Source organism: Drosophila rhopaloa, unplaced genomic scaffold, assembly GCF_018152115.1.
Source record: "Drosophila rhopaloa isolate 14029-0021.01 unplaced genomic scaffold, ASM1815211v1 contig_2, whole genome shotgun sequence".
NCBI classification, from domain to species: domain Eukaryota; kingdom Metazoa; phylum Arthropoda; class Insecta; order Diptera; family Drosophilidae; genus Drosophila; species Drosophila rhopaloa.
The window spans coordinates 2,530,883-2,548,285 of record NW_025335083.1 but is presented as its reverse complement, the minus strand read 5'-3'; the positions used below and the strand labels follow the sequence as shown (position 1 = coordinate 2,548,285).

General features: G+C 43.3%; 2 protein-coding genes across 2 annotated transcripts; both read right to left on the bottom strand.

The window, feature by feature from the left end:
• Positions 1–111: 111 nt before the first annotated feature.
• Positions 112–7,136, bottom strand: LOC108050364 (HEAT repeat-containing protein 1 homolog). Its single transcript, XM_017132033.1, has 4 exons — positions 5,847–7,136; positions 5,176–5,435; positions 1,415–5,113; positions 112–1,338 (listed from the first exon to the last, which is right to left on the bottom strand). The coding sequence occupies exons 1-4, from the start codon at positions 7,013–7,015 to the stop codon at positions 191–193; spliced, it is 6,276 nt and encodes a 2,091-aa protein (XP_016987522.1). The 5' UTR covers positions 7,016–7,136; the 3' UTR covers positions 112–190.
• A 491-nt stretch (positions 7,137–7,627) lies between these two features.
• LOC108050382 lies at positions 7,628–9,191 on the bottom strand. Its single transcript, XM_017132055.1, has one exon. It carries the CDS (start codon positions 9,094–9,096, stop codon positions 7,861–7,863), a length of 1,236 nt encoding a protein of 411 aa, XP_016987544.1. The 5' UTR covers positions 9,097–9,191; the 3' UTR covers positions 7,628–7,860.
• Positions 9,192–17,403: the final 8,212 nt, after the last annotated feature.

Genomic DNA, 17,403 nt, shown 5'->3' with positions numbered 1-17,403 from the left:
TCTGAAATATTCTTAACTTTATAATACCTTTAAAAATCTGTAGAGGCTGATTGGTTGAGAAGCCTAACAATTTGGTAAAAAGTAAAAACAAGTTACAATTTGGTAGTAAAATTTTTTGAATTTGAATAAATCAAATTTATTTGAATATTTTATGAACATTTTAGTTACACAAAAGATCGCTTTTGCATATTTAAAGATACTTTTGAACCGGCTCGCCCAGAATGGTCTCCAGCTCCTGCACCGCACTGCGTGTGTTTTTCTCCACGCGCTGGTGTTCGTCCTCCAGAAGTTCGGCGATGAAGGGAACAGTCTCCGGCAAAAGGGGTGCGTAACTTTCGCCTAGTTTACGAGCAATGGCTACGCAGCTGTTGAAGGCCAGTATCCGCACGTCCGGATTTGATGTGCGCGTCTTTAGAAGCACTTGGTTGTTAAGCTGCTTCCACATCACATCGTTGGTGGCCACCGCCAGCTGGGCGATGCTATTGCTGAGCACCTGCTGCAGTGGTTCACTTCCAAGTACAGTCTCGTTCTCCAACTGATTGACCAGCGGCGGCATCATCGCGTTGAATCTGTGCTCGTTGATGAAGTCCTCGTTGCAGTACAAGAACACGTGATGCAGAGTGTTCAGTATAGCCGTCAACAACTCCACATCATCTTCCGGTACTCCGGCTTCGAACTCCGGATGCAGAGAATTGTGCTCTGCCAGCAATCGTGAGGAGTCTTCGACAAATTCGCTGGCAAACAGTACGAAGAGCGACTTAAGAGCCGCGGCGATCCGGTTGGTCAGTAGGAAGTAGGTAAGCCTTGTTTCCCTGGAGCTGTTCTCCAACGCCCACTTGTGCACCCGAGCATACATGGGTCTAAAGCTTGTCTCGGACAGCTTTAGAATCCAGGTCACGAAGGTCTCGGCAATAGCCGTCTCAACATCTGAAACCAGTTGCCTTTCCAAGCCGCGTTCACGCACCTGCAGACGGAAGTCCAGCGCTTGGAGAAACAGCTCGCTGAGAGAGTCTTGCACCGATTGCAATTCAGCACCGGTATTGTGTTGGATGCTCTGCAACAGGAGCTGCTGCATCAGTTGTCCCAACTCGTCGTAAGCTTGCTGCTCTAGAAGGCATGAAAAGGCCTTTGCACAACTGGGCACAAGGATGCGTACGTGCACGCCCTGGGCCACCGCAGCCCAAACGTCTACAAGACGTTGCTTAAGATCCTGGGCGCGCTTATCCTGCAACAGCAACGGATTATCCAGTTGCACCGAGAGGCGCGCTAGGCCTGCGATGATGTCCACCAAATAGGGTCCTAGGAAAAGTGGCAATGCCTTGAAAAGCGTGTGCCAAGCTAAAAGAGAAGAATAAGTTAAGATTAACCTTCTAACCAACAGTAAAAGAAAATCTCTGAGGGTTGGCTGACTTACCAGTTATCAGAGTGGAGCAGACGTAGTCCGGTCCCTGCTTGAGCGTGGCCATCTGGTAAACCTGTTCCTTCAGTAGTTCCGTAAGCTGGGGCGCGAATTTGGGCAATTGCGCTAGGGCGTGGGCCTTGAGACTGGCGCAGATCTCGACGAGAGTCAACACAACATTGCCCACCACTGCCTTGGGCACGTTAGCTCGCCGCTTTGTGATCTTGGTAAGAGCAGCCAGCAAGGAGCGGCACTCGTCGACATATTCGCGACCGTGGCGTAGGGCCAAGAGCTGCAGGGCGTGCAAAGCGGTCTGTTGTAGCTTCGCCTGCTGTCCACTGCTGGGACCGCTCTCCAGGATCCCGTCAATAATCTCCTGAAACGGCGCAAAAAGCACTCCAAAGTGTTCGGCGGCAGTATGCTGGAAGTAATCGCTCGTGGAGCTTAACTTGGTTACCAACAGTTCTAGCACCTTGATGCGCACATACACATGATCGTGCTGCAGCAGCTCGGTGATCACGCTGAGGAAATCTTCTGGCGCCAACAGGCCAATGGCATTGTCTAAAACATCGTGGACGTGGATAGCCAGCACCCCCCAGAACTTCTCTACAGATGGTGTTTCGGTGGCTGCTTCCAACGCTCCATTGACTACGCCCACGTACGCGAGCGCCTTTAGGATAAAGTCCTGATAATACGGCAGCAGTTCAGTGGGATCGGATCGCTTCATTTTTGCCTGCCATTCGTTGCAGCTACTGATTCCCGACAGGAAGTCCATAATCAGGTACTTGTAGTGGCGGAGTTGCTTGAACGTTCGGGCCCGCACATTAAATAGCTGGTTTTCCGTGGTGCTCCCCAATTGGTCGATCTGACTCGTCGGCAGCGTGGCCAAGAATTCCAACAGACGTATGCTCGTTTGCAAGGCCACCGTCGAATCCTCGAACATCAGCGTTAGTTCGCGAGCAAAGTCGAGCCGCGACTTGTCTGAGGATACTTTTTTAGGGGCCTCCTCCCGAAGCATTTGCGACTCGAATACAATGCACAGGAATTGCCAAAGATGCTCTTTGGGCTCTAGTACGCGGAACAGGGTAGCGTAAAGAGGCAATCTCCGATGCACCGGCACGTCCGTGCAAATATCAGCAAACACCTTGAGCACAGGGATAACCAGCTCTCTATGTCCAGTCTTTAGCAACAGAATGGGTATAATCGACTCCACAACATTGTGAATAATGTGCAGACTGAAGGCATCGTCGTGTCGCGCCACCGAGGAACCCACAAACGTGAAGATCTCCACAATCTTAAGCAAAACCTGTTGCGGATACAGGGCGGCACAGTGGGTTAGGAGGAGCAAGGCGTGCTGCTGGGTCTGCGGATTGCGCGTGTTTCTCAGGCACTGCACCACCAGTTCGACGCGAAAGAAAGATTGGGGAAGAGCCTTGACTATCTGCACGCCGGCAGCCTGGGCCGTTTGGCAGCAGTGAAGCAAGTTCGCGAGGATCAGCTGCTTGGGATACTCGACGCCACTGTGCTCCTCCTTTAGGCAGACCTCCAGAAGATCGAAAAGCTGTGGAATCAGCAGCTCCGCTCCTACAAGCTGCTTCTTGTGTTCCACCAGCTCGAGAAGAGTCATTCCATGCTTCCAGGATGGGGTTGTTAGATCCAGTCGGGGGGCCGCTACTGAACGTCGCTTGGAGGCAGTCGGCGGTCTCTGCTGCTGCACCTCGGTGCTGACCATCTCCGCCAGCATCGACACAAGTGGCTGGCACTCCAAACGGCAGCGCTTCAACAATCGATGGCTGGCCAGGAAAATGCTATCGTTGTCCGAATTAGTGGCCGCCTCAACAATCAGCTTGATCAGTGCCACCTTGTGCTTGGCCTGCATTTGATCGTAGGTTTCTGGGGTGAGACTATTCAGCAGGATGCAGGGCAATGGCTGGAGCTTCTGTTCCAGTTGAACGTAGATGTCGTGGTTGGCGAAACTCTCCTCGAACAGCTTCCATGCCAGATCCTTTCGTAGCAACACATTAAGTCCTACACGTCCCTCGAATTTTTCCATCACCGACTTGTAGATTGCGCTATGTGGCCATGGAAGCTGTTTCAAATGCTGGTTGCCTTCGCCCGCAGTGATTTTTGTCAGGGAGTCAAGACCAAGGGGTAATAATTCCGCAAGGAAGTGCTCATCGTTGACGTGTTTCAGGGCGGACAGCAGAGCTGCGGTACAAATGGGCGGTTGCTTGGGATCGCAGGCCAAAGCTAAGACCGACCTTCTTAACTTGGAGAGTACCATTTTCTCCTTGGCCGTGGCGTGCTCTGGTTCGAGAATGGTGTATAGTATCAGGGCGTACTGTTCGTGATCCATGCTCAACTCGCTCTTGCGTTGCAGGAGCGATCGCACCAATTGCTCAACATGGGACACCAATTTGCGACTGCTGATCAACTGCAGTGTGTTAATTGCCTGCACTCGCAGTGTTTGTAGTGGCGATGTACAGGCGTTGGCCACGCGCAGCACGTGAACCAGGCTGCAGTTCAGTTGCGATTTTGGGTTGGATAGTACCGCCTCTAGCAACAGGAAGCCTTGCAAGCGGAACACAGCATAATCCGAGTCCCGTGGCCACAATTCCGGCATCCGCTCGAAGACGTAGAAGTTGGTCAGCAGATCCAGTCTGTCCTGGGCCTCGGGTAGAATTAGTTGAAGACTTTGCTGCAGAGCTCGAGTCCACTCTTGACGCTCTGGCAGATCAGTCCGATCCGTGAAGAATTGAGCGCATATTATCTCCAGCAGACGCAGACAGAGACGAAGTTCATCCGTTAATTGATTCCAAGGCGTCGCAGCCAGAGATGTCCATTTGGTATTTTTAACCAAAGTAAGAAGGAAATCTACATACAGTTGGAGAGGGACAGAAGTTGTGGTATTGGGTTTGCCCCTAACCAAACGGAACTGGATGCCCCGACTGTATAGTACGATTCTTTCCAGCATGTGCAGGCTCTCATGAGGTTGCAATTCTCTTTTGGCGTAGGCCGTCAACAGCAATAATAGATGTGTTAATTGGGAGGCTTCCTGTATATAGGCTTCACCTCCATGATCCTGGACGCTTTGCAGCAGCGCCCTCTCCTGACTAATCAGCTCCTCACTGCTGCTCGCTATTACGTCCAGGAAGTGTTGACGATGCTCGTTGGCCTTAAAGTTGTTAAAATCATCGCTCACTTTAAGTTCTGCCAAGAACGGAACCTTATTAGCAAAATCACTACTGAGAAGAATCAACAGTGCCTCATGCTCGTGCTTCGCCAGGGCTTCGCAGGGGAAGAGCAGCGGCATCAGCGCCAAGAGCACCAGATTTTTGTCATAGTGGCCGTTTACTGGGGCTGAAGTTAAGTGACGAACGGCCAGCGGAACCACAGGCATCCACTCGAGCTCCTTTTTGGATTGAGCGCGATTTAGCAGACGGCATAGGGTTTTGGCCAGTGGAAGAGGGCCCAACATCTCGGCCAGCTCCTCGGTGGGCAGTGAGAGCACGGCCGCCACCACAGCACCACTGTCATCATTGATCCTATCGGGCAGACACTCCTGCAGGAGCTTTACGCTGCGCTCTCTCTTCTTTGTCACCTTAAGGTTTTGGAGCAGCTGTTGGACAGCACCCAGACGCCAGTCAGAGCTGTAGTGGTAGAGCCTTTCATAGGCGTGCTTCGCCCTTTCATCAGTGGTATTAAGACGGAAGCCTAATAGAAGTATAAATGAAAAAATAACCCTTGAGGAAATTTTAATTATCTGATTTAATTACCTAGAGCCAATTTTAAGGCCTTTTGGCGATTGCTTGTGGAGGATTTGGCCCTCAAGGCCTCTTTAACGCTTAGGTCAAAGGCTTCAGGATAACGTCTCTCCAGCTTTTCGAGATAAGCTGAATACCAGGTTTGAAAACTGGTCTTTTCAATCTCTGTCTCATCGTCCGAATCAATTACGATGGTATCGTCATCGTAGTCTGCGGTAGTATCCATTGGCTCAGGTGCGCTCGCCGTCTCCACAAAAGTATCTAGAAAGCAACTAAAAGGTGTAAAATATTAAAATTAGTAAAATCGTTAAAGAATTCTCAACATTAACATTAAACCAATCAATTATTTTAGTTGTTGATCTACTTAATCAATCAAAGTTGTATAATGCACACATGAATAATCATTATTTGTGAGCATTTTAGCCAAAAAGAAACTAAAATCTATTTAATAAATAAATTATTCTTTAAGCATTTTTAAATATTAAAAATCACTTTCGGATTTTTTCTTTTTTTTGTAACGCAGTAAAGAACACTTCAAAGTATGTATGTATTTCTGACCAGCATAACTTTTATTTCACTTGTAAGCAAAGTAAATAAAAACGAAAAGTATTTAAGTAATTAATAATCGATAAGCTAAGTTAATTTTTCCTAAGATTTGTGTTCACTTGAAGGTAAATACTCACTTGATCATTTGCTGGGCAGTCGGCGTTGCCAGTGGCACATCCGAGATCAGGTTGTCCAAGAAAAGTTTGCAGGAGTTGGAGGCTGCGTCCTCCTCCCGAATGGCGACCACGGCGCCCGTCATGAGCGGCATGCAGATGGACTGGATGGCGATGTTGCCCTTGGCCAGGGAAGCCAGCTCCGAGGTAAGCCATTTTTTTCCGACTAGATTAAGGACTGTATCGGGCTTGAATTGCGGCAGAGCGGCCTGCTGCTTGCCATAGATGCAGACGAGCAACAGCAGGGACTCGCTGTGAAGCCTCTCGAACGGACAGTTGGCCACGCGTTCCAGTAAGGCGTTGCACACCTTGCTCTTCAGCTTAGTGCGGGAAACCAGCTGGGCGACGATCACATAGGCGGCGGCCATGAAATCGATGGTATCCGATACCAGACCCCGGAGCAGCGACTCCAGGATGGTGGTGATGTGCCAATCTTGCAGGGGTTTTGCCGTTTGCAGGGCGCCCACAACGACGGTGGCGTAGAAGTTGATCTGGGCCTGCAGTTGGTGAGCTCGCGGTCCCAGTTCCTTGACCGCCTTTTGAGTGTTTTGGCATATAAAGCCCAGAAAGGCGGGGTTGCTGGCGGCCCTATTGATGATGGCCGTCTTAGCTAGAGAGACGCCAGGACGCTGGAGTGGCCTCAGCCAGAACCAGTCCGCGTCTGCCGACCGTAGCCTCATGGTCTGTAGGATCTGGACAAAGATCATGGTCTCGTGGTAGGGCAGGATCAGAGCCATCACCTCGCTGCGGTTGTACTCGTGCACCTGGAACCGGCGCAGCAGCCACTCGAAGGCCATGTGGGCAGGACGCAGCAGGAGATACGGAGACAACAGGCGCAGGAACTTGCCAATCGCCGTGTCGAGCAGCTTGTTGACCTCCGGCAGCTCCACGGATCGCTCCAGCGTCAGTGTGGCCTCGTCGAACAGCGTCAGCTGGAACTCCTTGAAGTCCGGGTTGAATTCGGTCAGCTCCTGCAATCCCGCTAGCCCGATCTCATAGATGGTGCGCCGGTCCTTGGTGGCCGCCTCCTTGGGATCGAAGAGCACGGATGCGCGACTTCGGGCATCCGCTATCGTTATGGACGACTGCGGAGCCGCCAATTTCTGCAGCTGTTGGGCCAACGCTGTGCTCATCCTGGTATTGTGCTTCTTTTCTTTGTTTTAATTAAATTCAATATTTAAGCGAAGATTAATAATAATGTGCGGCGACCGCACTCCACACGTGTTTGTATCAGTGTGACCAAGTGTCTTTTATAAATATACTAAAAATACCTTTAACATATGCATAACTCATATGGGGAATTAGTAAAAACTGCAAAAGTCAAGAACCCCGTAAAATAGGATATTTACTTTACAGCAGTTTCGTTTCTACACTATGTAGATTTTGATTTTGAACAAATTGAACAAACTTTTCCCGATCGTCCCTATGGCTGCTATACGATATAGACGTTCGACAGCAGCGTTTTTAAACTTAATTGTACGCATATAAAGAGGAGAAAAAAAGTATATCCTTTACACTAAGCAAAAAGGTATAGAACAAGACGGTCATGGCTACAAAACATTTTAATTTCTAGTGTTTTGTAAGAAAATAAAAAAAAAAAACAAAACAATAGCCTAATATATTCAAAGCGTTTTTGAATGAAACTTTTCGTTAATCACCTGATCTTTAAGTTTTAAAATAGTTAAATTTAAATTTATAAACGGATAGCACCATTCACCCCAAAGAAAGATAGAAAAACAGTACAATTCTTGAATTTTTAAAGCTCTAATTGTAAAAATGTGAATATTTCGCATATGTTTAAAAATACTTAATCTCGCAGAGGTATAGATTTCCAAAAAACCTTACAGTGTACGATTTAAAAACAAATATGAGAATGTATGATGATGACAAAATGGAACTTAATGCAGTGAACATAATACGGAATTAATGAGATTTGAACAAATCGAATACTACTAATACATAAAGGTCTATGCTAAAACTAAAAGCAAAGCCGCTTGAGCGAGTTCTTCCTTCTGATCTTGGGATCGCGGTTCTGGGCACGTTGTGGCGGCGTGAGTCGCTCCCGGGGCATCATCAGTTTGGAGGGCGTGTCCAGTTCGGTGACCAGGCACCGCTCGCCGGGATGCGACTTGCACAGGCAGTTGATGCAGAACCGGAACTGGCAGATGACACTGGTGCATTCGGCAAAGTTGTATGCGGCTGCTTGCGGTGGGGTTCTGATATCGTCGAGGTCCAGGGACAAGAAGCGCTTTAAGGGCGGCCCAGTGGCGCTGAGGAATGTGCTGTTGTGGCGTCCAATAGGAAGCGTTTGGGACAGAGGAATGTCGCCACTCTTGGCCATCTCGCTGATGAAGACGCGACTGCCACGGCCGCATCGTGGGCACTTGACGCGCTGCGTTTGCTCGCGCAGAACCCTTCCGGCATCCACCTCCATCAGGTGGACGCTCGAGTTCCCAGAGTCCATTAGCGAGGCGGGACTGTTATCTTGGTTGCTGTGGTTAGAAGTCTGCAATGGCACTGTTTGGTTTGCCTTGGGCACATGGCTGCGCCGCTTAGGCACGTAGGGATTCTCTTTGGTTAGGCTCAGCTTGAGCCGGTGGTTTTGGAGGCGCTCCAAGTCACGCTGGCTCCGGCAGACGGCCTGCTTCCAGGCCAGCGATACTTGGGTCATCACGTCCAGCGTGTGAGCGTCAACGTGGCGCAGTATGCACTCCAGGGCCGGTTGCTTCTGTGCCAGCTTGGCCACGATGTCCAGCTGCTCCACGCCGCCGTAGAAGCGGTTCTTGGCCGGCGGTTGATCCAGCTGCGGAAAGAGCAGCTTCTTGGACTTCTTGGGGCTACTGTGCGGTGGCTGAAAGTGCTTCTTGCGGCGCTTTGGCAGGCTGTACGCCTCCTCCAGGCGAGGCGTCAGGGAAAAGGGATCCTCCTTCACGGATCCCTGGCTCTGCGGCTGGGACCTCGGATATGGCTTGCCCCAGTGCAGGTCCGGCTCGTGATGGCCACTGGGCGTGGAGAGCCCCCGAATCAACATTGAGGTGTTCGACGCATTGCGACAGTTCTCGCTTTCAGTGTCTTCCAACAAAAATGGCGTCTCCGCAGTGGAATTGTGCGGCGCCCGAAAGGATGTGTATCCGGACTCGTTCATCTCCGCCTCGGAGGATACCCGACTGGGGCTTTTCTTGCGCAGCGCCGCTCGCCGGTAGTACGCGCTCATTTTCTGGCGATTTTCGGTTCTTAAATTGTTATGCTTTTATTTTGGCATCGGTTGCTTGTTTTTGTGCCAGGGGTGGAAATACATTGTTGCGCACATCGATGTTTTTGGAATATCGCTAAGCCCGATGTTCATCAGGTGTCATCGATGTTTTACCATCCCTATCGAGTGTCGAATATTTGGGTTTTGTAACACTATCGAGGTTTTCGTTTCGATAGTAATCGATAGTGGTAAACGTTATTAATACTTTTTGAAATTAGAAAAAAAGAGTTCTTATTTGTAAAATTATTGGTGTTGGCGGATTAAAATGAAGATGAAAGTCTCTTAAGTACAGCATGATTATGTGTAAATACTCATTCAAATTTCGTTCAGGCACAGATTTAAGCATAGATGTAGAAGTCACAGCCCCGGAAAAAAATCAACGCATTGGCAAGTCAAAAATGTGGAGTCACTTTCAAAGGTCCAAAAATTGCAAAGCGGCCAAATGCTTGCCGGAGAGCATCTCTAAAAGCAGTGTTCCCAGATCAGGGGTTTTCCCCCTAGATTTAGGGGTTTTTTGACGTACTAGGGGGAATTTTAGGGGGGAGCAATTTTTAGGGGGAAAGTTTTGGGGTTTTTTTTTGGAAATTGTATTACCCAAATGTTTTGAAAAAAACACAAGAATATGTGATTTCGTAAAATATTGCCACGCATAAAAACAACCTAAATATGGCAAAAATATCAAAAAATAATGGTCACGAGTACAAGTGTTACCAGCTGATGCTGGCGGTTTCTGGGAACCACTTGATATACATAATAAAAAAACGATGCAGGGACTGCTTGATTAAACTCACGGACGAATTGCAAGCACGATTTCCTAAGAACACAAAATGCCTTGAAAAAATATGTGTTTTTGCACCGAAAGCAGCATCCTTCTTCGAATAAGATTAACCTTACCAAACAATTGCAATAGCTTTGAACCATCCCCTCAAATGTATAAGCTATTCAATAGCGAGGAAGTGTACAAGACCAATTTCTCAAATGAAGTTCTCGAGGTGATCTCTTAAAATTCGATATCGTTTTCTTGTTTTATTGTATAAGTTCGAAATTAACTGATTTTTTTAATTTAGGGGGAAAACTGGATTTTTTAGGGGGAAATATCGCCTGTTTGAGATTTTTTAGGGAGAAAGCAAAATTTTCATCTGGCAACACTGTCTAAAAGCAAAGATTGTTGTTATGTTACATTCTTAAATTTACATTTCCGAGTATTTGTCCTTTACATCTTTCCTGTTTCAACAGAAACTTCTCAACAACTTTTCAAAAGTGGTTAACTATGATCACTAACCATACAACATATAGACTGGTCATTTCATACAACGAATTTGGTCACAAAATTTTTCACTCGGGGAGCCCCAGTGCTGGAATCGGCAGGCCCCGACACTTCGTGTGCCTTCGGGTTTTTTCGCTCTCGTTCTAATTCTTATTTTGACGCTCGCGCTCGAATTCGGTCGTTCAGTCGCAGAGACGCGAATTTTGAAGAAGGTTGGCCTGCGCTTGAATTGGGCTTTGTATGTATGCGTGTTCATGCATTCTCATACAGGGGTGCATGTGTGCGATCATTTCATTTCGATGCAGCAAGAATATTTTGTCTTTTGCTACTTTTCAGACTTGGTACCCTAACAATATGGGCGTATTCACTATTGGGTTAATGATAAAAATGAGAATATTATATGTTATAGTATATTTTTAATATTTCAGCATATATTTCATCTTGGTTTACAAATTCAAATCAGTGGTAGCAAAAAAATATTTTGCATATATGTATGTATTCCAATTAATAGAAATCAATCTACTGAGATAGGAACAGGGCACATCGCAGTCGGTGTCTGCGCTTAGTGGTTCAGAAAACTTCAAACCAAATCAGCTTTGGTTGTTGTTCTACGAGCGTATGGTGCCTGCATAGCCTACCGACGATTGAATTTTAGGGGTGGGTACAGAAACAAGAACGTTTTTTAGGACACTTGTTTTGAATGATATGTTTAATGAGTTTTGGTTGATTTTTTTTTTGATTCGCAGTGTAATTTTGTTTAATGTTTTTATTTAATGATCTAGTTATATATATTTTTATGTTTGCTTATTCTTGAAAGTCGCCGCTTGAATTAGTTACCGATAAATATACATATGTACATATAATAATTTTATAGTTTTAATCTTGGAAAATAACAAATTGTTTATCCACTAAAAAGTAAAGACAAAAAAAATTTGAAGTGATTTTCTTAAATTTATATTACTATTTTAAATCAAGAAGTAAACTTTTAATGATTTTTAATATAAAAAAAAAATTATAAAATTAATTATCATTAAACATAACATTCAAAACAAGTGTCCTAAAAAACGTTCTTGTTTCTGTACCCACCCCTAAAATTCAATCGTCGGTAGGCTATGCAGGCACCATACGCTCGTAGAACAACAACCAAAGCTGATTTGGTTTGAAGTTTTCTGAACCACTAAGCGCAGACACCGACTGCGATGTTCCCTGTTCCTATCTCAGTAGATTGATTTCTATTAATTGGAATACATACATATATGCAAAATATTTTTTTGCTACCACTGATTTGAATTTGTAAACCAAGATGAAATATATGCTGAAATATTAAAAATATACTATAACATATAATATTCTCATTTTTATCATTAACCCAATAGTGAATACGCCCATATTGTTAGGGTACCAAGTCTGAAAAGTAGCAAAAGACAAAATATTCTTGCTGCATCGAAATGAAATGATCGCACACATGCACCCCTGTATGAGAATGCATGAACACGCATACATCAAAATAAGAATTAGAACGAGAGCGAAAAAACCCGAAGGCACACGAAGTGTCGGGGCCTGCCGATTCCAGCACTGGGGCTCCCCGAGTGAAAAATTTTGTGACCAAATTCGTTGTATGAAATGACCAGTCTATATGTTGTATGGTTAGTGCTATGATGTAGCTACGTTTATTTTTCATTTCTGTGATATAGCCATAGGAAAGCTGAATACCAAACATTATTGATTACAATACTTGATTTTTGTCGTTATATGCCGTGTTTTAATATTCCAAATAGAAATACAAAACCAATCAACTTTTTTCATTTCGACTTTAACGAAACAATCGAAAATATCGAATATGCTGACCTTCGATATTTTCCCAGCTCTATTCTTGCGCACTGTTAACTATTTCACTCCAGTTCTAGCACTGTAAAAAAAAGTTTGCTGCTCTGCCGAAAAATATATAATATATATATATATTAACTCTACAAGCATTACAGATTTACCTAAGCATGAACTCAATAACCACACATTTATTTTACTTTATTTAATCTTAAGTACAACTCAATGTTGTAAGAACAAAAGACAATTATGTTACCCGCCAAAAACATCTAAAACTTCGATGTTTCTCCATCTCTATTTAATTCTCAATTTCCAATGGGAAATCATCGATGTTAACATCGGAGATCTCGATATTTTCCACCTCTAAAAATCAAATAAAATGGTGGATTTACTCGCTACAATCGTCAACGCGCGTATCTCCGCTAAATCTGAGACGGCCAAAACTATTTTTGTAGAAAAAGGAGTTTCTATTTTCCATTATTATTAGCAATAAAATTAATTTAAAATAATTAAATTACGTTTTAGAAAATTAGCTTAAGAAATTTCTATAGATTTTTAGACACTTTTTTTATTAAAACAAGAGATCAAATAAATATATTTACAAACTGTTATATTATTTTGATCAGGATCGATTTCAAAAAAATACAAACAGTAGAAGGATAATTCTTTTGAACCCAAGAATGGGTCGACTTGAGCCCAATGTCAAGTCCACATATTGACGACGACAAAAAGATTTTGAGGGGGGTATGGTATTTACATTTTTTTGCCTTTTTATACCCTTGCAGAGGGTATTATAATTTTGGTCAAAAGTGTGCAACGCAGTGAAGGAGACATCTTCGACCCTATAAAGTATATATATTCTTGATCAGGATCACCTCCTGAGTTGATATAGCCATGTCCGTCTGTCCGTCTGTCTGTTTCTACGCAAACTAGTCTCTCAGTTTTAAAGATATCGAATTGAAACTTTGCACACACCCTTCTTTTCTTTGCACGCAGTATATAAGTCGGAACGGCCGGGATCGGCCGACTATATCCTATAGCTGCCATACAACTGATTGATCGGAAATGCCATAACTTTGGTGTTTGTAAAGTTAGGAAGTTGGGATTTCTATGGGTTTTATTTTTGGCCAATCAATTCGACCTACCAAATTTCATAAGGATAGGCTGACTATATCCTACAGCTGCCATATAACTGAACGATTGGAAATGCCATAACTTTGGTGTTTTTAAAGTTAGGAAGTTGGGATTTTTTAAGACTATTAAAAATGCAATATATGAATAGTTTTGGAGAATATAATTTACAGAATATTCTGCAAGGGTATATCAACTTCGGCTCCGTCCGATAATAGCTTTTCAAAATACAAAAATTAAAAAAAAAAAACGCAACCTTTAGAAACATCTTAACTAATGAACAATTTTTTCTGATGATCCAGAAACGAGTTATGCTGTTCACCGCAGGAGGCGCCTACGTAGCTTGGCTGCGAACGGCTCATTTATTTATTTTTTCGATGAAAATTTGTGAAAACATTGTTTAAATGTTGTACTTTGATACGCTTATAAAATAATTAATAACCACACCCCACCCCCCCTTAACCAAACATGAAAGGAAGCAAACTTCGTCAAGCCGAAGTTTATATACTCTTGCAGTTATTATAATAAAAAACGACTAATTTTGATTTCTATGCCATCGATTTGAAAAATGTCATCCAAGTAGCTTTAAAACTAAGAGACTAGTTCGGTAGAAAGAAACGGACAGATGCAACTGGCTAGATTGACTCTTCTGGTGATGCTGATCAAGAATATATATACTTTATATAGACGGTGAAGTCTTCTTCTCTGCGTTGCAAACATTTGACTGAAAGTGTAATACTCTTTATAATTTTATTACCAACAAGAAAGTGGTAAACAACTATTACTCATTGTTGATAATATCTGTGTCATAAATATCAAAAAGCACTTTTCAAATTTAAATGAACTTACTTTTATTTCTAAGTAATTTAATGCGTGATTGCATACACTTAATAGAAATACAATTGCCGGCCTTGGCCCAATCAGAAAAAGGCAGTCGAGATAATCTGTCCTTGGCCATTATCAGTGTCATCAAATAAACAGAAATCCCTCAATGACTTATCATTTGTTTTCCCCGACTCGTCCTTAACTTTGCCTTGTCCTTTTTCCTTCGTACTCCCAGTGTCCTTTTCGCCACTGACAAATTTGCCGGCTCAAGGTTTTTGTGCAAATCATGACGGGGCATAGATTTGGGATTCATGTGAAGGTCTTCCTTCGCCACCCCGTGGATAGTTTCGTCAGCTGCCCATATTGTCTGCCGACAGGAGCCCCATGACCCACCACCTATCCACCGTTTGCCACCCCATTCCCGTGTCCAAACGCCGACGACTTCATCCACTTGCTGGGGGAGTGAGGGGTCGAGGGTTTTTTGTTGTGGTTGCCGGGGGAAAATCAATGAATGATATTTCCTTTATGAGGCTCAATTATTTGCTGCGGGGATTTGCTATTCTTCCCCGGATTCTGTCATCTGGTTCGTGCCTCATTGTCCTTTTAAATGCTTTGGCAAAATATTTTGGGTGCTTGTGCCGTCTTTTGTCAGCCAGCAGCTCCTGCGTTAATAATTTATGAATATTTGCTCATTTATTGTTTTGCATTATTTATGGTTTTATTATTTGTCTATTTGCTGGCACAAGGGGAGGCGTAAAGGGGCGTGGCGGAGGGCAAAGATTTTGTTTTGATTTTAATTAAATCGACAGACGCACATCGGCTTAATTTAAAGTCATTTGGCAGTCCTAATCTCTTTTCCGCTCTCCGTTTCCCTATCCATCGTGGGCGTGGGTTTGTTAGCATATTAATTGACGCTGTGGCTTTGGGATTAATTTGTGGTCCATTGGTTCAGCCCCCGGTGTCGTGGGTTTTCGGTCTGCATTAGGATGGGAGCGCTGGCAACTAATGTCTTAGTCATTGTCGAACTATGGGATTTGAATTTTACTGTGACATTTTGAAGATGTTATTGCTCATGGGCTTGAATATATATCATGCTTAAGAGGATAAGTGTCCATATTCTTAGGGAGTGCTTAAAGTTACACTTTTATTTTATATAACGAAAGGATATACAAAAAAATATGGTTTTAAATGTTCTTAAAAATCAGGTCACGTCAGGGACCCACGCATTTAATTTTTATTACAAATATTTTTGTATTTTTTGAACAAATTTTCGCAAAAATTAATACGTTTTTGAGAGGTCTTAACAAGGTTAAAAGAGTAAGCTTTTTTTAAACTTGTTTTCTAAATAATTCGAACAAAATTTAGTGTTAAAATATTTTATATTATTGTAGATACATGATAGGTTCGTATTAAAAAGATATTTATTCGGAACAGGCCGTATCCACTTACCATATTATATAGGTCTTTTAAGAACAATCGGGGAAAAAAGTAACGTAATGAAAGCTTTGTTATTTCTTAACATATATTCAATATAGTCAGTCGTTTTTTTGTAACATTACCCCCATAAATCTCCCTAATTATAGACAATTTTAGCGTTAGGAAGCGATGATCTATTCTTTGTGGTAAAAAAAAAATTGGTCATTCATTGTGTTGCCTTTGAATTCTTGTAAAGATTGTCACCACGTAAATTGATAGTGAACCTATTTGCTTTGCTTCACTTCATATCCCAAGTAACCTTTTCTTGACCCAAAACTGTTGACCACAGTACACAATACTTGCGTCTGAGGGAAACCTTGAAGCAAATCCCTGTCAAAAAGGTTTTGACATATGTATCGCTTATATGCGTACATATGTTTTATGTGGAACAATGTTTGCACGGATATTGATATCGGGCTGATTAATTTGAGTTTACGCACCAGAACGAGCCGAAATAAGGACAAATGGAGGGCAGCAGGGAAACGCAGCCCGAGTCAATATTTGCACTCAATCCGTACATATGCTCTAATTATTATCCTTTTAGCAGTGGGCAGTGCTCTGTTTGGCATTATGTCCCTGCACGCACACCCCCCCCCTCCCACTCCCCCTCAGTCCAGTCCTACGCCCCATGACAGCCGATCAAACATGGGTCGGTCGCTCGAATCAACTAATTATGGTAATTTACCGCGGAATGTCAACAAATATTTTGTAACCGGTTATTTTATCGCACGGCCGCGACTCACGTAAGTCCTTGTCTGAAGGAGAGGTCCACCCCACTTTGGATGAAGTGCAACTGGAACTGGAGCTGGAGCAGGATGTGGAAGTGGAGGTTTAAGTGGAGGTGGAGCTGGACAGGCCCGGTCCTTGGCAGTCGGAGCATTTGACAAACGATGTTTACCGCGGTGGGACGCAACTGGGTGTCCTTGCGACAACACGAGACGGTCTGATTATTTTTAACCAACCAACGGACAACCTCAAATGGCTGTGCAAGCAAGGTAACCCGAACTGGGACTAGAACGGAACCCAATTCGCTTGATTGTGTTTGATTTCGGCAGAACGTTTTTCATATTTTTGTATTTCCTACCTATGCGTAATAGGGGTATATTGATGGGGCTGTGCTCTTTTTAGGTATTATTATGCATTTTTATCAAAACTCGGATTTTTTATGAGCTAAAAACCAAAAATCTGCAAAAAACACTACAAGAACACTGCATAAATACAAAAACGGATTCATTTTAAAAGATTCTAAAAATATTGTTGTGTAGTTTTTATAAATTTATATATGATATAATAATCTGCCATATATTGCTATTTTTGAGTAAGCAACGGTATTCCTTATAATATTATATATGCATACACGTTGTATTATTATACATTTTTTCCTTGCTATTCTATCTTATTAAAATTTGTATTTTTTTATGAGATAAAAACCAAAAATCTCCTGCAAATAACACTTCAAGAATATCTGCACACGAACGGATTAATTTGAACTGATTCTAAAATATTGTTGTGTAGTTTTTATAAATATTTATATGATATAATAGGTTCTTAAAACATATTTTTAAAAGCTCCATCTGCCATCTATTGCAGTTTTTGAATATGCAACGGTATTTTTTATAATATATGTAGTTATACATACACATTTTAGTCCAAGGTATCAAAACGTCCGTAACTCAACTTAATTTGGTAACTGTTTGTTCGTTTTTATGATGGTCCACTGCGTGGTAATTCATTTTTAGTCAATA